This window comes from Mesitornis unicolor, unplaced genomic scaffold (assembly GCF_000695765.1).
Source record: "Mesitornis unicolor isolate BGI_N332 unplaced genomic scaffold, ASM69576v1 scaffold48577, whole genome shotgun sequence".
Taxonomy (NCBI): domain Eukaryota; kingdom Metazoa; phylum Chordata; class Aves; order Mesitornithiformes; family Mesitornithidae; genus Mesitornis; species Mesitornis unicolor.
The window spans coordinates 2,527-25,925 of record NW_010196686.1 but is presented as its reverse complement, the minus strand read 5'-3'; the positions used below and the strand labels follow the sequence as shown (position 1 = coordinate 25,925).

General features: G+C 37.4%; 1 protein-coding gene across 1 annotated transcript; it reads right to left on the bottom strand.

The window, feature by feature from the left end:
* Positions 1-718: 718 nt before the first annotated feature.
* On the bottom strand, positions 719-23,007 carry ZEB1 (zinc finger E-box binding homeobox 1; the record flags this gene model as incomplete). The annotated part of the gene is made up of 8 exons (XM_010188558.1): positions 719-1,416; positions 3,708-3,888; positions 5,316-7,126; positions 8,613-8,718; positions 13,251-13,453; positions 14,711-14,872; positions 16,571-16,633; positions 22,807-23,007. Coding segments are annotated over 8 exons (3,284 nt in total), but the record flags the coding sequence as incomplete, so codon positions are not given.
* Positions 23,008-23,399: the final 392 nt, after the last annotated feature.

The window sequence follows — 23,399 nt, the reverse complement described above, 5'->3', positions numbered from 1 at the left end:
ACAGCACACAGGTCTTGCATAAGGCCAAAGGAGATACAAAGCTTCATATCATATCCTTCATATTGTTACTACATACTCAAGACACAATTACAAACACTGATTTTGACGACTTTGCTGTCCTTACCGGTATTAACACTGTTAGTCCCTGCAATCAGAACTCAACGACAATCTTTTCAACTACATTTTTAATCACATGAGTAAGAAACTTCAGTTCTTCTATCATCTGCTTTCTTAAGGCTAACAATACACTTTAAATGATAATATGCTCTACTACAACATCTAATGTCATAAACCGCTACCTTCTAGGTGGAATTTACAAAGGTAGCCAAGCGCTGTTTGCAACTGCATTACAGGTTTCTGCAAAAGGGAATTTTGTAGTGCAGAAGTTCTCACATTTTAAAACATAAGAAAATACTGAAGTGGATTTAGGAAATGTTTTGCCATAAACAAAAAAAAAATCACATAAATCTCTCCCAGTTGTACAGCTTAAAAATTAATCAACTTAAGAATGAAAATTAATACTGATAAAACAAACAATGCCAGATGCTTGTCTAATAACTCAGGTTTCCTACAACCCGTTAAATCTTTGCTTCCAGAGTCACTGTATTTTTCTAATCTGCTTCATGTTATAAACTTGTTCCTAACTTTGAAAACTGTGTGAAAAATTACTAAGTTTGAGGTTCAGGCACACCTGGATTTCTTTTTTTTTTTTTTGTCCTTTTTTTATATATATATTTTTTTACACAGTAGTGAACAGAAATCACAGTATGCAGGCTACTGCATCTCCATGAAAAGCATGTATAATATAGAATGAACTTCATTACCAATTTCTTTTTTTCCTTATAGAAAAAACTATCATTTAAGCTTTGTTTTTTTCTTCTGACACCTGCCCACTATCCTGTATAACTTCTGGTTCTGCATTGCTTGCTTGATTTACAGCTTCCTCATTCCTGTTACCTTCAGTTTTCCCTTCTCCCTCTTCCTCCTCTTCTTCTTCCTCTTCATCCTCTACTTCTTGTAGTTTCTTACATTCTTTTTCTTCCTGAAGTCCTTCTGTCTCCTTTTCTTCGTCCTCCTCTTCCTCTTTTTCACTGTCTTCCTCCTCTTCCCTGGTTAGACTCTCTCTCTCATCCGAGTCGATCTGCGATGGAGATGCCCTTGCACCAGCATGCTCATTGCTGAGGATCTCCTGGCCTGTCTCCTCCTGCTCCGTGCCGTCACGCTCTTCTGCCTCTCTTTTGCAATAGGAGTAGCGATGATTCATGTGTTGAGAGTAAGACCCCGAGTGTGAAAAGCGCTTTCCACACTTGTCACATTGGTAGGGCTTTTCCCCAGAATGCAGTCGCATGTGTTCGATCAAATGGTGTTTGTGTTTAAATGCTTTTTTACAGATTCCACACTCGTGAGGTCTTTTACCTACAAAATAAAGCACAAACAATTGGACATCTTGTAGCTGAAGTTTTAAATATTTATACTGCTATTGTAAATGCTGTTGGTGGATATATTACCAGAAATTAACAATTTTACTTAACAAGATGTTCTGCTTTATGTGTTTGCAGCCTGGGTTTCTCACCTGAGCCCAAAGGATGAGGTTGCAAGGGTACATTGTCACAATTACAAGGGTAATTTGTAAGTTTTTTAGGAAAACTGAACATAGAAGGACAAACATTCTCAGACGTAACTTTTAGAACAAAAAGTGTGAATATATGTAAATTAGGAAAAGAGAAATTTCTCTTGAAGTAAACATTATTTCAACTCAAAACCATTTAAACTTTCCTATATTGATGGACATTTCAAATCTATTTTTTTAAACTAAACTTTCATGTTAAGTTTTTGTGTACCAAGTCCTTCTTTCATGTTATAAGTAAAAGGAAAATAATTCTAAAATCTAGATTGGCACAGGAAAGTACCTTATGTACAAAACTTTCTGACTACACATATATTAACCAGAAAAAATTTGCTTTGTTTCACTTAGTTACACAGAATCACAGAATATTAGGAGTTGAAGGGACCTCGAAAGATCATCCAGTCCAACCCCTGCCAGAGCAGGATCACCTAGACCAGGTCACACAGGAACGTGTCCAGGAGGGTTTTGAATGTTTCCAGAGAAGGAGACTCCACAACCTCTCTGGGCAGCCTGGTCCCAGTGCTCTGTCACCCTCACAGTGAAAAACTTTTTCCTTACGTTTACATGGAACCTCCTATGCTCCAGCTTGCACCCATTGCCCCTTGTCCTGTCATTGGACATCACTGAGAAGAGCCTGGCTCCTTCCTCATGACACTTGCCCTTTACAAACTCATAAACATGAATGAGGTCACCCCTCAGTCTCCTCCAAGCTAAAGAAACCCAGCTCCCTTAGCTTTCTACTTTGTTGCCTTAGGAGTCTCTTATAAGCAAAGCATGAACCTAGTAATGTTACATTGATTTCAACACTCAAAGTTCTTATGCAAAACAACTTTGCACAGTCGTAGCCCAGACATAAAAGATACAGACAATACGACAGCAGTTTTCTGCTAACTCTATACAGACGATCGACACCTTTGTGTCAACTTATGCCAAACGAGCAGCAAGGTGGGTGTTGGCTTCTTTTCCCAAGTAACAGGTGATGGGACAAGAGGAAATGGCCTCAAGTTGTGCTGGGGAGGTTTAGGTAAGATATGAGGAAAAAATTCTTCACTGAAAGGGTTTTTGAAGCATTGGAACAGGCTGCCCAGGGAGGTGGTGGAGTCACCATCCCGGGAGGTATTTATAAGTTGGGTAGACGTGGTGCTTAGAGACACAGTTTAGTGGTGGACTTGGCAGTGCTAAGGTAACTTGATGATCTGAAGGGTCTTTTCCAACCTAAGTGACTTTATGATTCTGAACACTGCACTTAATTTAAAAGCAGAATGGAAAGAACAATTGTGTTATGAAAGGGAAGAATTAAAAGAGTCTCAAGACAGGAAAGGTATGAAAATAGATAATCTTAATGAATACAACTTGAGAAACTTGATCAAGTGGGAAATTTTCATCTTTTTAGTCTGATACGTGAGATGAAATTAAAACACTGATATACAGATTTTAAAAATTATTTAATAATATTACTGTTTTTTAAGACAGAAGAAAAGAGAGTAACAGTTATTAAAGAAAAAAGGGTAAAGATATCAGAACTGGAGCCAAAAGGAACAACTATGAGAAATGAAAAAGAAAAATCAAAGCCAAAAGGGTATTCTTTTGTGGTTATATTCCATTTCTAATGAACGGTAGTTAACTGCAGAGAATTACAAATGTGGCTCAATTTGAAAATCCTTCGTGAGAGATAGATATACTACCTTTCATGTCAAATATACACTTAAATGATCTTTTTTTTCTTAATTTATTATTTTATTTTTAAATTTTTCTTAATTTATAACCAGGCAAGGTAAATTAGAAGTAATAAACCCTTGATTACAGGCTGTGACTCACAGATGACTGTCCATGAGCCAGAAGGAAGAAACTCCTCTTTTTCTATTCGGGATCTAGGTCTCACAAATTTAAAGAAACATGGAATTGCAGGTCTGTTAAACAAATTTACCAAAATATATTTTTTTTAAAGAGAGTTGAGCACAGATAATAAGAGGGACTATTACACTTTCCTATACTTTCCGAGAACTGTATTCCAGTTGAGATCATCAGTTACACACTACCAATGAAACAATAATCTGTTACTGCTTCTCCTAGTACATACCTGTGTGTTCATACTTATGTCTCAATAACGAGCTGCTCTTCTGGAATATTTTGTCACACAAATCACATGCATACATCCCGTTTTCTGTCTTTCTCATCTTTTTCTTCGGGGGCGTTGAATCAGAATCATTTTGATCTTCTACATTCGATACTCCTTCTGAGCTAGTGTCTTGCCTTTCATCCTTCAGAAAAATCACGGAAAAGGTTGTGTTCAATAAAAAAAAATGCACTGATGCAGCACACAATTTAGAAAATGTAAGCTGAAGCTGCACTGTTACTCTCATTCAATTCTGTAAAGAGCCAAACAGTATTGTTTAGACTTAGATAGTAAAAAAAATCTTTCGCTGCATCACTCTGCGTTGCAGCCCCTGTCACCATACAGATACAGAATTCTCACTGGGACTGACTTTAATCACATCCAAACCTGACTGTTGGCCAGGCCTAAGCTACACTGACACATCACGTTTTAGGGCCCATAAAATAAATGCAATGTTAGGAAGGAAAAGAAGATTATAGGCCTATAAAGTACCTCAGTATGTTGGAGGAGCAAATTCGACATCTAACTGCATTTTTCAACTAACATTTGTCACCCACATTTTGCTACCTCATGGATTTCATGGAAGTTAAAACTGTATTTTTTGATGAAGATTTCACAAAAACCTATTTAAGTAATCATTTGAATTTGCATATTTGACTACTCTTTTCCTCATAATAAGACCACAAGTCTTATTTAACAAAAAATTTGGGGGACTTTAAATGTTTCATTAATAAAAAGTTTCAAAAATATTCATAACTGTTGTCTATTTCTAAGCATTTCAAGCCCTGAAGCGCACCTGTAAAGAAGCACAGTATTTTCTACTGATATCTTAGTCTCTGGCTATACAGAAGACTGTATAAGATGTCGAACAGCCAATTTCTAAGACTTAATTAGAAACACTCAGCCTTTACACAAGCCACTTGTCTGTTCTGTTCTGATCCCTCTTCACCATGCACAGGTATTTCTGACTCAAATTAGATCACATCTGGATATACCCAGGGAGGAACAGGGCAGGATACAGGAATGGCAGATGAAGAAGGTGAATACCTGCCCAACTTTCAATTGAGAATACATCTGAATTTTGTTTAAAATGCCTTTATGGTGTAGGAAGAATTCAGCTACTCTGCCAGCCAAGAAAGCAGAGCAGCATGAAGAGGGCAGCCAAAATTTCTGAAGAGCTTATTTTCTCTACGTGGGGAAAGAGGAGATACAGAGCCAGGAAGAAACACAAGCTATAGCCTTACTTTGCTTTTTGTTCAGGAGAATTAGACTGTCTTTATAATACTGAGCACTAATGTCCTAGAAGATACTTCTGAATGACTGAATATGCTGAAGAACTGACTTGTCCACGCACAGAGTTGTATAGTTTCTGTCAGTCCGGACTCAAGCTACGTGAGCTCGCTAGCTTTGCAGAGGACATAGCAATAACTTCTATTACCCAGTAACAATCAAGCTGAATAAACTTGATAGCTTATATTTACATTTTTATTTAATTTATCTTGACAGTTTTCTGTTAGTTCAGCATGGATACAGAATGAACACATGATATACAACATACAGGGACCAAAGTACCTGATTTCCATTGGCTTGGGTCTGTTTTGGTGGTGTTTCTTGCACTGCAGGACTAACTGTAGTAGAGTATGTATAAGCCACCTGTGGAATCAAAATGGTTTGCTTATTGGCAGCGAGAGCTCTCAAGCATGGAACACTGTTCTGGTCAGCAATGGCAACGATTGTAGGTAACTGGGCAGTGACGGTAGGTATAGCAATATTTATGGGATTGGCACTTGGTGGGATTACATTTACAATAGGATCAGAGTCTGTAATACTGTTGTCCTTTTGTGGTTCTTTTTTTGCACAAGTTAAGTTCAAAGGTTCTTCTTGGACAGAATAAACACTGTTCTGGTAAACACTAGTTATGGTAGATCTTTCCAATAGTTCTCCATGTTGCTTTGGTAGCGAAAGGTCAAGAGGTTCAATTTGTGGCTCTTCTTGTACACCCTCTGCTGTGTACGTATAACCCTGTGAATTTCTTGATGAAGAAAGGTTTAGTGGCGATGGGGATGGCGTGCTACTGCGTGAACCATTCAAAGTTGATCCCCCTGGTAAAGTCTGAGATTTTGTTGTGTTGACAGGATTTTGTGAGTCGTTTGTGCTGTTCTGGGGTTCGCTTACATTTGGAGTTGCTGCTTGACCATCATTATCTGTGGGACTGCTTTCTTTAACTTGTTCAGGAGAAGATGGTCCAGAAGACTGCACAGAAATTTGTCCAGCTTGCATTTTTTCAAACCACTTTTTTACCACATCCAGTGGTAGGTTCACTGAATCAGCTATTTTTGAAAGCTCTTCTGCACTTGGTTGTGCATTTAATGCATAATACGCTTTTAGGAGCGATAAAAGGTTCTTTAAAGGTGGCTGACCAGGAGATAAGTTGTTGTCCCCGGTTTCTGATGGGACAGGGGAGTTGGGCTTCTCAGCTTCTGTTCCACTGGGCTGAGGAAGCTGAGGAGGATTTTTCGTTTCATAGTGCTTTAATTCTTGAAGTGCATTAAGGTCTCCTGGACAGTCATCACAAAGAAGACAAGTGCTATCATTGGTCTCTCCTTCAAAGTTCTTATCTTTCTCAGACTTCACCGTAAGATCTTCTGGTAATTTTTCATTTTTGCAACTATTTGTAGGAACAGAGTTTTCTTTTTTTAGATTTTGTGGAACAACCTGAAGTTGACTTGGCTGCTCCAAGCTGTAGTTGATGATAATTTTGGTTGTCCCATCTTGGTCAACCAAAGGAAGACTGATAGCTGAAATGAGTGAATGGCCGGCTTGTTGTATAGATGCATTGCTGATTGTTTCTTGTTCTTTGGATGCAAGATTAGCATGATTGTTTTCCAAAACTTGCCTTATTACATTACCATCCACTGCCACTTTGAGTACATTTTGAATGTCACTTAAGTTGATGCTTATGGGAGACACCAGACCTACTGTTGGTAAGACAACAGCTTGCACCACACCCTGAGGAGAACTGGTTGCCTGCAATGGGCTACCACCACTAAAAACCCCATTCTGCAATGGGGTTGAACAATTAATTCCTGAAGCAACCACTATGGGCTTGAATTCATAATCCACAGGTTCAGTTTTAATTTGGTTAACAGGAAGTTGCTCTTGCAAGGGTTTATTTTCTATCTTTTGTCGTATCTGTGGTCTTGCTGGGCTACCTGGTGATGCAGAAAGGGAAGGGGAGGAGCACTGAGACGTCTTGAGCCCTGACCGGGCTCGACCATTCACGGGCATCAAACCAATACACTTCTTACTGCTTATGTGTGAACTGTATGAACCAGAATGGGAAAAACGTTTCTTGCAGTTTGGGCACTCATATGGCTTCTCTCCTAAAAAGAAAAAAAAAAGGGGGAAAAAGGCATATGCAACAGTTTGCTAGGTTACAGCATAAATTCAAGCAATAGTAACTAGAAAAGAATACATCAAAATGACCTCTCAAAGAGTTCTGGGGAAAAAAAATAAAATTGAATAGTAAGAGTAATTATGTCATCTATAGCTCTGATCCTAGGGTCCTTTAATAAGTCTGTGATCCACTAGTAGATATAGGATGGAGCCCACGAGATCACGATACATGTTATTTCCCAGTAACATTGCATAAATAAGTCTATGTGATACTTGCAGATTTCATTAAACTCCATTCAAGTAGTACCACTAACTTCAAAAGACGCATAAAATAATTCGGAATGGAAAAAAATTAGAATATGATTAACCAAAGAAAAAATACAAATGCCGTAAATGCAAATCATAATTATATAAGGAGCTATGCACATTTTATGGCGGCATAGTCATACAATATATCCATATCTGCCTACAGTGCTCATCAGCTGAATAAAACCAGGCAAAGTTTAAGTAAAGGGAAACAAGATATATGTAGAAGACAGATGTATGTTTGCTTTCAGAGACAAACATCAGGTTAAATTACAAGGAAGATGCACAAAACTATGCAATTGTTACACCCATAGCCAGAGTTGTCTTTCCAGGGAATCTGTGCTACAGAGGAACAGGAAAGAGCCAAAAGAGCTGGCTTGTTTCAGACTGAAGAGTACGTCGACTGAGGCTTCCTCACTCACAGGCACAGTGTTACTACCCTCTGGAAATGAAATTACCTTTGCTGAGGGAGGACTTCTAAGTGAGGACTTAATGACTATTATCATGGCTGACCAACTGATAAGAAAGAAAAAGATGGCCTAAAACCTTGTTTTCAGACTTGTCAACAGGTAAATTTGAGTTAGAGACAGATACTAAGAACCTATTTGAGTGACCACATATTACTTATTATTATACATTAATATATAATATTATATATTACATTTCTTACAAATTGGAACTTTTCTTATAAACTGAAACTTTTGTGACAGTATACCACAATTCCTGACCTGTGTCCTAGGGCTATTTTAATATTTCAATATGACATTTCAAAATCACAGCTACAGACAGTAGGAATCATAGCTGTTATGTCCTGATTATCATAAATCAAAATTTTCTAGCAAGGCATCTAACATGCTGAGTGGTCTGCAAACATTGAGAAAAAACAGACAAGTGAACAAAGACCAGAAGAATGTCCCATTTCTTCTGCCACAAGTGAAGTTTTCCTCAACTGTCAGAGCTTAAGCTGCAACTGTAAATCCTCTTGAGTTATCCTATCTATTTCCTGCACACTGCTGAAGGCTGCAGTCGGTGCTTACAGAGTCCCAGAGAAAGAAAAAGGAAAACACCACTATTTTAAACTTAGACTTACAAGACTGATATCACATCAAAGTTAAAAGGGGTAGAAATGGCAACATTAGTACATAATTCAGTGCTTGGTTTATTTACCACTGTGGATTCGTAGGTGCTCCTTTAGGTGATGTTTATATTTAAAAGCTTTTCCACATTCAGTGCACTTGAATTTTCGATTACCACTGGACTGCGTCACATGTCTCTGTAAGAAAGAAACTGTAATTACTGCATAGGTCCGCATGTTGGAAAAACATCTTCTATTTTCACATTGTAACAGACAAAAAGCAATACGAATCTGAAAAGAATCAATCATAATTTTAAGAGACTGAAGGTGGTATGCGTTATGCATGAAAAAGAAACAAATTAGAAGTCAGGTTAAAACTGAGCCATGTGCATCTTCTGAATAAATCTGGTACAGTAAAAAGAGAAAACCAAAAAATCAAACCTCAAATATATTTGCCCTTTTTTCTAACTTCAGATGAAGCTCACACTGACATGTTATGTGAGTAAGAAGTTCCAGGATGCATGCTAATTCTACTTGTGAAAGTAAAAAAAACAAGAAAAACCCCAAACCCACCACCCACAGAATATGTCATGCAGGATAGAGAAACATTAGAGCGTATAAAAGCCTGTTTAAAGTTTAATCAGTTCACTTGATTTTTCCATTTACATGCTTCCAACGCTTACTGTTGGCCTTGGATTTCTCTATGTAATGATGCCACAAGACTGCTCAAGAGAAGATGGCTCAGTGACAACAAAGGCACTCTCAGTCACAATTGATTCTCAAAATAAATGTAGAAACCTAAATTAAAATAAATAACAATAGGGAAGGACTTCCCAAGTACTAAACATCAAACTTCTTCACTATTTGCTTTGAAGCTCTGTGGTTATTTTTGTTATATTTTGCATTGCCAGAGCATTTATTGTTAAGCTCTGAAATATTTTTATCTTTATTGTTATATTAATTAAAAAAAAGGTAAAAAAGACATGTAAATATATGTAGCATATATGTGATATGTATATGCAAGATACGTAATTTTGTCAGAAACTGTATAAATCTATGAATGCATATTTTTAAAGACAAAAACTACATACATTTTAGAAGTTGCAGCAGCTTAATTACCAGCACGAAATGGAGGAATTAGAATTTTTTCTGTTCAAACAAATTGTTTATTGAGAAAAAAGAGCGGTGCCTTTTTAAGTAGAGCTCACTTTACAACAAAGATACTCTAACACCATTTGGATGCAGCTGCAGATTTTTGGTAATGAGGGCAAGTACTTTCATAAAGTCATTAACAGAGCTATTCATGTACTCTGGGGAAACAGCCTGCCTACGGGCAGCTACGGTGCACCGGCTGGCGTGCGTTCACTTCCTCTGGTGGGAAACCGTGGCGGGGAGCTCCTACACTCAATTCTGGTCTGCTGTGGTGGGCAGCAGTCTGAGCACTCTGCAATGAGATATGGTGTCCAAATTATCAACCCTCTCTATTCTACACCCTGTCCTCCTTTATACAATACAGATGCTAACAGAAGACAAATTGAAACAAGATAATCTAAATGGCTTCCAAGTACTCTAATTCGACAGTTCCCTTGGGATAAGCATTTGGTTAAGCTGCAGTTTTCACTTCTCAGCAGACACTGCTCCCACCCTCCTTGGGGTGGGCTCCTTCCCACCTTCTCCCAGGCTCTGCAGTGAGGTCTCCACTCTGACTTATCCTGATTAGCATTTGACCTTTCTTCCTGGGTTTGTCAGCTGTCTTCTGCCAGCCCACACGGCTTTTCGGCTTTGTTTAACTAAGTCCCTTGAAGGTGATGTTCTAGATGACTGTGACTGGCTCACTGCATTTCACTTTAATGATCCAACTTCACTGAGTCTAGAGGACCGTGTCAGGATTTACTTAAGCCTGCAGAGAATCAGTTGCTACTGTGTGACTTGAGATTATACAAGTTAAAGGATCTCAGCATATATACAGCTACTGCAGATGCCAAACTACATAAATATTAATATTAAAAATTAGTGTACCTATTCAGTCGGTCAGAAATCTTTCTGCTCCGGTCTTTACAATTCAACGTTCTGCTTCCAAGGCATGAAAGCCCACATTTCTCTTCTCAAATTTTCAGTGAGTTTTCCTGGTCACAGGTATAAGCAGCCTTAAACTATCTGCTCGCAAGAAAGGGATCTATTTTACCTTAACTCCTTATAGCTGTAATTCTTTATTCAGCTTTTTTACTGTCTCTCCTGTACTTTTTTTTGAGGGGGTGAGTGTATGTAAATCTGGGACATACTCAGTGTTACTCTCTAGGGTCTTTTTTGAAACTAACTGAGAAATCATGAATCTTCTCTAAAGTACCATCTTTGATACTCTTTCACCTTCATTTTCTCAGATTCAAATAGTCTTCCCTTGTTCAGTACTATAAAATCCATATTTTTGTGCCTCTGATATGTGATGTATTTTTTAATGCACTGTACATAACTGCTGTTTTCTGCTCATTAAAGAATTAACCACAGCATTCAAAGAATACACCTCTGCATTCCCTTTAGGACTAAAAGAAGAAACATCAGCATTAACGTCTGTAACTAGCCACTAATACCTTCCTGCATCAAATATTTACTGTGGTTAGGACTAAAGTCCACTCTTTTCATACCAGAGAACCAGAGAATTAATGGGAATTGTCAAAATTTATTTGGAAAACAGGAATTCCAGGTACATCAGCCTGTTTGACCATTGTCAGATTGCCATTTCTCAGCAGTGCCCATGGCAGTATGAAATTTTTCTCCTTGTACAGAACAACTACAAAATTGTCAAATGCTGGACATCAACCAGCTAACAAAGTTCTCCAAATAAACTGCTTTCTGGTAAAGTCCTTTAAGTTTTGAAGATGCAACTTTTTAAGATCCACAACCAGGAGGTCAACACTTTACTATGGAAAAAAAGTTGATTTGTGACAATAGCAAGAACTAATACATATTTCAAATTTACCAAGTATGTAAACTATTGTAGTTTTGATTCTGGCTATGGCTCTAGGGAAAAACCACACTTAAATGGGTGTAACATTGAGTTCCAGACACTTCGTAGAAACAACATTTATCAAATACAACCGTGCCTTCAATAGTATAAGCCCATTAAAATACCTCTGCCTGAATGCAAATTAAGTTTCCCTTTGGAGCAATTCTTCTGGGATTGTTTACTCATTTGGTATTTTTTCTCTTTTCATTCAAACTACATGCAAATAAGGGAAAGGCTTCTAGCCCTTCCAACTACTTTATACTTCTGCTTTTAGGCTTCTAGCTGGAAAAGTTGAAAATAAATGTGATAGCTCACAAAAAAAGCATTGTACAAAAAGCATTCACAGATTTTATAGCTTGAAATACAAGATGTATATAAGATGATAGTAACTTTAAAGTGGAAGCCAGACCAATAAAAGAGCAAGACAGAAATGAATTGCTTACAGGAAATATATTTGAATAAATAAGAGCTGCAGTGTCAGAATATGCTGGTGAGGTTATTCCAAACTCTGAGACAGTAAAATCCCTGCAACAGGATGGCTGATACTTGTAACAGTTTTTTCTGTATAAAAATGTATAATAAATTTTTAAGCCTGGTAAATTCTTGGACTTTGCGATACTTTGTAGAATTGAGGTTAACATGCAACGTGTTAAAAAAGCATCTCCTCTACCTTGTGTTACAGCTTTTCAGCTTACTGAAAGTTCTGTTGGTTTGGAGCTGCAAGAAATACTGAAGTACCTTTCCTTTTATGCTCTTTTCACTATTCACTGTTTTGGGTCTTTTTATGATGTTTCTGTTTTCTCTCTGGAGACTATCAATCTTTCTAGTCTGTCCTCAGAAGGGAGTATCTCCAAGCTCCCCCCCCCGCCTCCCCTCTCCAATTTGGTGGTGAAAAATCTATTAACTTTTTTTCTTGGATAATTCCTGACTGTTTCATTGAGTTTCAGTTGGTTCCTGAGCCTTAGAGTGCCTCTGATAAGCTGTGGAAGCATGTAATTGGGGATGGATGACAGAAAATTGTGGGGATAAAAGAAGAAAAGAAAAAGAGGGAGAAAAGAAGAGAATCTCGGGACCTTCTGTAGTGATGAGACGGCTAACTCATGGAAGGCATTTCAGGGAACCATGCCCTCAGGTCAGCCCCTGAACCAGAGAAAATAAGCTCAGAATTATCTTTAGCCTTTCCTGTTGCTTTATTTAGTATTGAAATGGTGTATTTTCTGCACAAATTACTTGTATATTGTCTGATAGCATGGATTGCATTTCAAAACTTCATCTCATAGTTCAAGCAAATGAATCAACACAATGGTTTGTTAAGGGCAAAAATGGGTACAGTAAATTTTGAACTAGCCAAACAGGATTTATGCAAAAAAAAATAAAATTGTTTCACTAAAGATCTGAGATTAGATTTGTGCCCCAATTTTAATGTAAAGTCAGTCAATGAATAGAAAAAAAAAAGAATTACCTATAAATGCAATAAAGCACTTCTAAAAACCAAACTTTAAACTCAACATACTGCCCAGATAAATGAAAGCGCAGGAATTCAGATCTCATCTTTTGACAGCCACAGAAGAAGTCTGACTTCAGCAGCAAGTTGAAGTGCATGCTCCAGAATTGGGACTTCAGCATGTAGATAATCTGATATGTTACTTGCTCTGTGGATTTTTGCTCACAAAACAAACCACAGTGCTGCTATAGAAGATAAATCCTTAATTCAAACACCACTTACTTGATCTCTTCCCGATTTGTGTGATGTCATGTGACGGTCGAGCTGCGTTCTGTATGCAAATGTGTAACTGCACAAGGAGCAACTAAAGTTATCTTCATTTTTTTCATGGCGATATTTAATGTGTTCCTTCAGAGAGGTAAAACGCTTGTACCCACGATCACAATATGGGCAAGTAAGCAGTTGGGAAAATGCATCAGGTGTTCCTATACAGGGGAGACAAATACATTGTATTAAAATACATGTAAGCTCCAAACTTATTAACATTAACAAACATGCTTTACATTTACATATATTACTGTAAGAAAACATGCAGCTGCTAGAAGATCCATCTATTTTAAAGAAGGAATAATGATTATTTATATTATTGCCACAGGCATTACATTACTAATTACAGTACAGTACGGTTGCTCCAGTGCACACTAGAAAGAGTCAGCAATATATAATTACCCAAAACCACAACTCTCAAAGTGAGTCTGTTGGACTTCCCAATACAGCGATTGGGCTTCTATACATGTATTTCAGTTCAAAAAGTAGTCTGAATATTGTGAAAAATGGCTTAAGATTTAGTAATCTTTGTAGATCTGGTTAGCTTAATCACAGACAATCCTTAATTCCTGTTTACAAATTTAAGTTTATCAATGAAACATTTAATGGTCACCCTGTTTTCTACTTCTAAGGAATAAACATTTGCAAGCTGCAGAGTATTTTTCCTTTATCTTTACCTAACACAAATATTTCATGATGAAGATGCCTTCAATGTTTCATGATGAAGAAATGTACAAAGTATGACTTTGCATCTCACTTCAAAGTACCTTTCTCATTTCATTATGAAATAATATTTTCAAAGTCTATTGGAAAGCCCATATTTCTTAATGTGCTTCCATTAAGAAAAATAACAACAGGTCATTATTTTATTTCACATAAACATTTTTGTATAAACAATGTTTCTTTATTTCTCCATTGCTGCCTTTTCAGGAAATAACACTAAGCCTGTCATAGACTGGCTACATAATAAAAGAACTCCTATCTAATAGATTATTTGGGGGTGGGGTTCATTTAGAAATATATATTAAAAAGTCATAAATCCCTCCACATTATTCTTACATAAAACTACACTCTCTTGCTTCAGACTCATTATAATTAGCAGATGTTTGTTCTGTTCTTTCATATAATGCCAATGAATGGATTTATGAGAGCTTAAATTTTTACTTCCAGTTACTGGAAATTATTGTTTAGGTACTCATACAACTGAATCACAGGACATGTCTTGTTTCACAAAGTCAACTAGTGATGTTTTTTGCATGATGATCTCATTCTCATTTATAATTACTTAATTACTATTATCCCCCCACCCCAAAGCTACATGTGTGTGCACTGTTGTCTTTAAAATACAACAGAATTTTTGGGTCAATTGGTTTGTACAATTTATTTTTTGAGAACTGAACTGGTGGTATATTTACCATTTTCATCCTGACCACTAGCTTCTGGCGTGCCTTGTCTCTGATCTTCCTCAGGTGCTTCAGGGTAGATAACAGCTGTATCTTCTTGTTGAAGGAATTCTTCAACATTAGGGTCATGGTTTTGTTCATTTTCTGCATCAGAATCACATTCATCTTCTTTTACTAAGAGTGAAAAACAAGAAACAAGATATGAAATTAAGAGTTTAAAAAGAATATAAATGAAATTTGGTAATTCACATTTTCAAATCCCCTTCTATCCAAGGATTTCAAAACTCTTTACATAAAGTATTGGTCAAGACTTTTAAGATGCAAAAATATGCCAAGTTTTAAAACTGAGAACCAGCATCATAAGGACATTTAAAATTTGTCAAAAACAGAGTTTGCTTCTTCAACTCAGTGCATTTTTATCATCTGAGATTTAGCTGTTCCCTAAAAACAACTTCCCTAACTTCCCTAAAAATCTTAAATGCAACATTAATTATGATTTAGCCTTTGTAGTTTGAAGGTCAGCTTACAGTTTTGACTCTTACGTTTGCAAAAGTTGCAAATGTTATTTAAGACTTGCTCACAAGTGCAAGCCCAAAAGATATTTAAACTTTAAATAACAGGTTGGCAGGCTGAAATGCAGCAAACTTGAACTTCGAGTGCCTTGTTCTTCAATGCTGGAAATGGCTATCAAAAAAAGCTTCAGATGTAGTTAACATCCTTCAATATTTTCCAGTTTAAAACTTAAGAGAACAGTCAATGAACAACTACATTTCAAAGTTAACAAATAATAAAATTAATACTTTACTTAGTGCTAATGCCTTAAATATTTGCTACCAAGTATTTGCCTAAATACATTTTTGATAGAGTTTACTTTTACCATGGTGGAACATTCAGTGAGAACTCTGCCTGTGGCACACTAAACCATGACCGATCTCCTCCACTATTAACAACATGAGCTATATTTTTAATTGGAAGGAGAAGTTTCCCGATTTACCTCTCAGTGTGAAGTCACATATTCAATTTACAATCTGACACAATCTCACAATCTTTTTATGACATGAGACAGTTTTTCTCATATATAGACTGTCATGTAATACATAATGTAGTTCTTCGTACTTGTCTGGGGAGATCTGACCTAATAGCAACTAAAAAGAATACATGAATCTACAGTTTTAACATATCTATGGTTAGGAAGGGTTTTTCTTTAGTTTTTGTTTTATTTTATTTTGTTTTGATTTTTTAATAAGGCTTACACTAGTAATATGTAACTACTTAGTGTCAAGGGCATTTAAAAATAACATAAAAATCTTCTAAAAGGCTGGATGGGCTATTGTTAAATTTTTTGTCAACCAGAGAAATAACAAAATAACAAAGCATCTGTTTTGGTTTGATTCTGAAGCCAAAGATGTACATTTTGTTTTGCCTTCTGCATCATCAGTACAGCAGAGCTGACAATAAGATAAATATTAGCTTAAATTTATTTTGGTATATTCATTATTAGTTTAAAACACTCTCTATTGATCTGTACTTGTATTCTATACAACTATGTATAGGATCAGTGATATTCCTCATTTCGCTTTTGTTCCTGAGGTCGTTAGGAGATGCGGAGCTGCAGTGGCACCACGGTCAGCCCTCGTGTGAGAGGACTGCTCTGGTCACTGCTCCACACCTCCGCACCCTGGACATCCGAAAGGAGCCCACGCTATTCCTCCTCAGCTTAAATACTGTTTACCATTTAAGACCTCTAGCACGGAAGAGCAAAGCAATTTACAAAAAGAGGTGGGAGAACTTCAAATATTTCAGAAGGATACTCACCTAGCTAAAATTCAGTAGCACTTTATGAATAAAGGACTCAAATTAACAAACAAATACCTGTACATCCAACTTCATCTGTCTGAGCTTCAGGCCCCAGGATTTCCTTTGTTTCTTTTCCAGCTGAAATAGTACATTTCACAAAAAGAAGAATGAATATTATTAAAGCAAACAAACTAAGCAAGCCGCACACATAACGGCTTAAAATATCTGAGTTATTTCTTCAGCAATTTTTTCCATTTCTGTATTGTTTAGAAGAAATGCATTTAAACACAATGTTCTTTCAGAAATATGGATTCCACATTATTTCAGCAGTGTGTAATCAGCTGAACTACAAAGATATTCCACAGTTAAAGAAACTAAATCTTAAAGGGAATCTAAACAGTAACGATTATTTGAAGAGAGGTAAAGACAGGGACAGAATCACAGAATCACACACAGAATCACTCGATTGGAAAAGACCTCTGAGATCATCATGTCCAACCGTTCCTGTCTACCCACTAAACCATATCCTTAAGTACCTCATCTACCTGCTCTTTAAATACATCCAGGGATGGCGACTCCACCACCTCCCTGGGCAGCCTGTTCCAGCTTCTGACAACCCTCTCAGTAAAGAACTTCCTCCTTATCTCTAACCTGAACCTCCCTTGGCACAGCTTGATGCCATTTCCCCTTGTTCTATCCTCCATCACCTGGGAGAAGAGACCAGCACCCACCTCTCTACAACCTCCCTTTAGGTAGTTGTAGGTAGTGATGAGGTCTCTCCTCAGCCTTCTCTTCTCCAGGCTAAACAACCCCAGTTCCCTCAGCCGCTCCTCATAAGGCTTGTTCTCCAGACCCCTCACCGTCCTTGTGGCTCTTCTCTGAACACGCTCCAGAATCTCAACATCCTTCTTATAGTGAGGGGCCCAGAACTGAACACAGTACTCGAGGTGCGACAGTGTGTTTCTCCAGCAAATAAGTCAGCTACTTAAATAACTATATCTACAAATGCAGCTATCTGATACACAGAAATATTATTTCCAGAAACCAGAGTATCATAACACAAATATGTTTACATTATTTTCTCTGATTAGCCATTTTTAGAAATGATTGATGATTTGCTGGTAATGTCTGCAAACATTTACCTAATATGCTCTCTTTCTTGCAAATTGTCTAGAAAACACTTATAGGCTGCAATTGCTTAAACAAATGATTTTAAACATATGCTCTCCACTTCAGAACACCTGCAGACTACAAAAATGCTTCACGTATCAATTCCAATATCCAGTACGAGTTTGCAGATACCAAGTGTCGGCAGAAGTAACACCGTGGAGCCTACCTGCCTCCAAAGCTCTGTCAGCTCCTGCCGAGCTGCAGCGTTCAAGGATGGAAGTTTTAACTCACTACAAATTATTGGTGCAAATCAATAAACGGCCCAAGTTGTTCCTAATTTGTGTCTGTTGGGTAGCCTGGACTGTGAAGTTCCTGTTGGAAAGGCCACTGCTGCCACTTCTGTCCGTAACTGGCTTACAGAGGAGTGTGTGGTGGGAAAGCTATGCTGTTTTTTTCACTCCTTTATCAGTAGCATGCTACACTAATATATGTGAAGTTAAAGTGCTATTTCATAGTTTTATGATGGAAAACTTTGATGCTTTAGAGCTACACCGCAGAAAAAAGACTCTGACATGAAACAGGAGGTTAGATGACACAACTGCTATGATCTCAAAGGGCAATTGCTACACTTTTATTTACCTTACTTCACTCTACTTCAGTACAGGGAAAAGTTCTTTGGTTTGGCTAGTCAAAACCCCACAACATTCCAACTTTTTCATTACAGGAGAAGCCAATTTCTCCTCTGTATGGAAGACGATAAATTCTACAAGAACTTTAAGCTTCCAGATAAACCCAGCTTCCTCAGACAAAAAGGCTGCTAATTCTGTCTACTTTGATAAAATCCCACAGTCTCAAAATATGTGGAAGCTGTATCTGCTTCACAAACAAATCTGCTTCCAGATAGTCACAAACAAGAAATATGCTTAAAAGATAACTGTTAACTCTAAATCTTACTTTAATTTTAATTGTCATCTAAAATAACACCCAAAACAAGTCTATGTTTGATTGATCAATACTGGATTGTGAACTAATTATATTTTTGGCTCCTGATACCACAGACTTGGTTCAGAATTTGTAAGATGGATAATTGCACGCAAATCTAAAATTTAATTTCTTCTAAAAATCATGATGCAAAGATCATGATTTTTTTCCTTTAAAAAGGGTTGGTAATTTTTCTCTACTGTGATCTCTACTGTGAAATAGGTTCTATGGCAGAGGAGGAATATCAGTAAGGTATTACTCACAGAAATTTAAATTATAGTGTCTCTAGCAAATTCCATTGGCTTCAGTACAAATAAAAGATATGCTTCCCAAGGGAATGTCAAGGAATTGATGATATTATAGATTAATCTCAATGAAGTTAAAAACCCTCTAAATTCTAGTAATCATAAGCTATGTTTGATATTATCTCTACCCAATATCTAAAAGTGGGGTATAAGACAGGGAGCAGCCCTTTTCCACATAGGTGATCTTTCTTGATGCTTTCTTAATAATTTGGAAAATCTTAAGTCCTAATGTTAGCTATGACCAGTCAGCATAGGGAGACAACTTTGCAATTCTGCTTGCAGAAGCCCAATTACCACACTCCAAATACAGCACTGAGAACCAGCGGGAAGGGATGTGATGATGGGGGAACAGATCTTAAGACACTGTTACATCAAGGAGAAATCACAGCTCTGAATTCCAGACAAAATTTGAGCTACCGGCTGAACGACTGCTGAAATATACAGGTCTCCATGAACAGCATCTAAGGCATGAATATCCATCTTGGCACTACATCTGGACACACCAGATAACTGTAAAACATACTCTTGGACTTCTGTATCTCCTCATTGCTTATAAGCAGCTGCTTAGATATACAGTGGGACTTCCTAGGGTTAAATGCTAATTATTTTCAGATCACAAGCAACAGTGTGTACTGACAGTGAACATGCATGACACTGTCACCATGTCATAACTGATCAAATTTAAACCACAAGCAAAATGGAAACTGGTTCTAGACAGAAAGAAAAACTTCACTGAAATTTCCACCACAGTGTTATCTTCAGAGAAAGGAATCAATTCTGAAGCCCATCAAAAGAGTTTTTCATTTAAATTCTGTAGAGCTAATTTTCCGATATGCATGTAGCAAGCACTATTGACAGCTTACAGTATTGCCCAGTTGTTTGCTTCCGTGAGTAAAAACTTTATCAAGAAGATGTCACACTTTTTTAGCCTTCCTCCCAAATGAATTTAATAAAAAATAGTGCAGCAACCTTCCTCAGCAACCCATCCCACTGAAAGAACACAAACCATCTTACAGCACACAAGCTCAATCTAAAATTTAATGAGTTAAAGGAATTTTTGAGTTCCAGGAGGACCTTAAAAATAAAACATAACTTCATTAATTTTTAAAGGTTGTTTCAAGGTCTGGACAATTTATTTAAATTTTCAATTTTTTAAAGCTATCTTAGGTCCAGATTTGAGATCTCTAGATTTCCTAAATACTTATAAGGCACAACAATACTTTTTTCAAGTGTATTAAAATAAGAAGTCAATAGGTTTAACTTCTGTTTTTTTTAATTGCAGCATAGGTTTTACTTTAACCTAAAGCAAAACAAAATCATATTCAGAATCATTGAACACATGAATGCTGGCACACTGCCACTAACTTGTGCAGGATACACGTGGTTCACTTTTCCAAACCCATATGACTGTTTCAGTTAAACCTCTTGAGATACACACCTTATATTTAAAACACCTGTTCTGAAGGTCTTTTAGAAATTCAGTTAGAATGACTGGAAACGGAAGGAAACTAATCTGATAAAGAACTGTTACGTGTGTTCTTTCTATTCTTGGGCATTCATGAACAGAATAAATATGTAAAAAACTCATTCTATCAAGTTCAACTAAAACCAGGAACTTTCAGTACTACTTTACCGATGAAACACAACTTACTAAAACTGCTGCAGAGTAGGTTTTCTGAAAATCATCACCAGTCCTGAAGATGGTATTAGTGTTGCATGGACACCCGCCCCAGTACCTTTCCCTGTATGAGAGAGATCATGTATACCCTACTCTCAGGTTTCTAATGTGCAACCGAGACTGACGATATGTCACACCTTTCCTTCTAGGAAAGCTATAAAAAAGTAAATAGTATTTTATCATAGTAAATCAAAGCTCCATAAAACCTAATATAGCCTTCATTTTTCCCATGTAATTGTCAGAAATTCAAACAATTAATTTAAAAAACCCTTACTATCAAATAAAAAGCCCCTCCAGACTGCTACAAAAGAGGCTTCAGAATACATTATTTTTACAGAAGAAATTTATGGTAGTTTGAGCAAGCATTTGTTTAGCCTGGAGAAGAGAAGGCTCCGGGGAGACCTTATTGTGGCCTTCCAGTTCCTGAAGGAGTCCCACAGGAAAGCTAGGGAGGGACTTTTTACAAGGGCAGGTAGTGATAGAACAAGGGAAAATGGTTTTAAACTGGAAGAGGGTAGATTTAGACTAGCTATTAGGAAGAAATTATTTGTTGTGAGGATGGTGAGACACTGGCACAGGTTGCTCAAGGAAGTTGTGGATGCCCCCTCCCTGGAAGTGTTCAAGGCCAGGTTGGACAGGGCTTTGAGCAACCTGGTCTGGTGGGAGGCGTCCCTGTCCATGGCAGGGGTTGGACTGGATGAGCTTTAATGTCCCTTCCAACCCAAACCATTCTGTGATTCTATGATTTATGGCAGTTGTTTAATCTTTTGTCTAAACACTGGTGAAAAGCTGTCTTTGTCAGGAATGACCATGGCAGAAGAAACATTGCCTACACTGTGATTCTACAATTACAGTAGAATTTTGTTCAAATGCTTCATTTTAGCAAATTTCAAAAAGTTAAAAATGGAACATTTGAAATAAGGAGTAAAAAAAAATGCCATTGCATATCTAGAGCTCTGAAAAACCCCAGAAGTTTGTCTGAGGCCAGACGCTGTGTCATGACCACTTGTAGGTTACATTTCCAAGAAATATTCAGTCCAAAGGTTCTTGACCCAGCTCCTCTGCAAGCCAGTGCTCTCCTTCGCTCCATATCTCAGGTTTCCTACACCTATGTTTGAAGGGTTCAAGAAACAGTTGGCTCATTCTGAGCTCATTTTAATGTAACTGCAATTCCTGATAGATACAGCCTGCAGCAGAGCAAAGATATCATAGAAGAACTAAGAAAATTACCTACCTAATAATTCAGCTCCAAAATACTCATTTCCCTGCACAGCATACCTTGGCAATGGCAGCTATATAAAAACAGGCTGAGGCGATGCTATTCTTTGAACTCTCAGCTGCTTGCTCTCAGCTGGATTGCAGTTAGGGACCGTATGACAGCTTTCCATTTATTCAGATGTGAGGTCATGCAATTTGTCTTAAGCCACCACTTTTAACAAGGTGGATGCTAAAGAAATGTGGCTGGAGTTCAGACACAAACAGGGATATACTGGAAAATATCCTGTATCGTTCAGGCGATTAAAGCCAAATTCGGCAATAAATTCCACTAATTTATGCACTTATCCCAATTTGGCTCAAATGTAAGCATGCTGTGTGATATTATGAAACTCAGTATCTAATTCCACAGTAAAAAAGGTCCTCTTTCTGATTGCTTCATATTTGCAGCTTCTAAAGCTGCTGCATAACATGTACAACAATTACCTCCTTCCAGTGTTTTCAAAATACAGATTCATTATGAGTAAGATAGCCAATTCTAAAACTAATAATCTAAAAACTACATTCTCTGGCTACATTTCACAAGGGAAAATGCAGAGGAACTTTACAGGCAGAAACTTATTTTGAATATTATTTTGTTTCATGTTTTTTCGGTTTACTGCTTACTCCTCAAGATGAGCAAACCTTGAACCTCACCAGAAGCTATGGCAGAGACCTGCCACGCAAAGAGACTTGGAAAAACTAAAAGCAAGTGACTATTCTCTGATCACCATTGAGAGTGCTGTGTCCACAGATTCAAAGCTCCTGTTTAACAGTGGCAAAGGAATGAATGCACCTCCAAATCTGCCTCAAATATTGAATAAAGAACATAAAATATGTTACAAAAAATACATTAGAAAACCTCTTTTTTGACTGTGAATACTACATGCTATTTCAGTAACAAGGTGATCAAAAAAAGTTCTACTGAGTTTTCATTTTAGATATCTTTCTCTACATAGCATAATCAGTGAAAATGAACATACCTTCATCTTCCCAGCAACTGTTTGTACTCCCTTCTCTTTCACTGTTTTCTGGTAACACTGTATGGTCTGTTGGCAAGTCATCTTCTGGCACACTAGCATCACAGTCTGCTGCATCCGTTACACTTTCTTCTTCCACTATATGCAATTTATCTTCATCATCTGAATCTGAGTTTGCTTCTACCACGTTATTATAATTGGTGACTGTGGACAGACAAAAAGTAAAACACTGATCAATATACTCTTAATATACAGCATGGGAGTTCACAGCTTTCAGTACTGTGACCAGATGCTAGATCTGGGCAGCTCTACGGAGTCACATTATTACTACTTTGTTCCACGTAGTGCAGGTGGCTTGTGAGCAACTTGGATGTAACAGCAGCACACAAGGAGACACCTAACAGCTGCTGAGCTTCTATCATGCTTTGGAACCATGATTCTTCTCACTTCTGCACACCCAGCTCAAGGCTGCACAAGAAAAGGCAGTGGACAACTCTGGAGTAGTCTTCAGGGCCACACTGAAGCATCAGGCTTCCAAGTGGATCACTCCGATTTGGATACCAGCATTACTGTATGTTTTCTTTAGGGATATTATG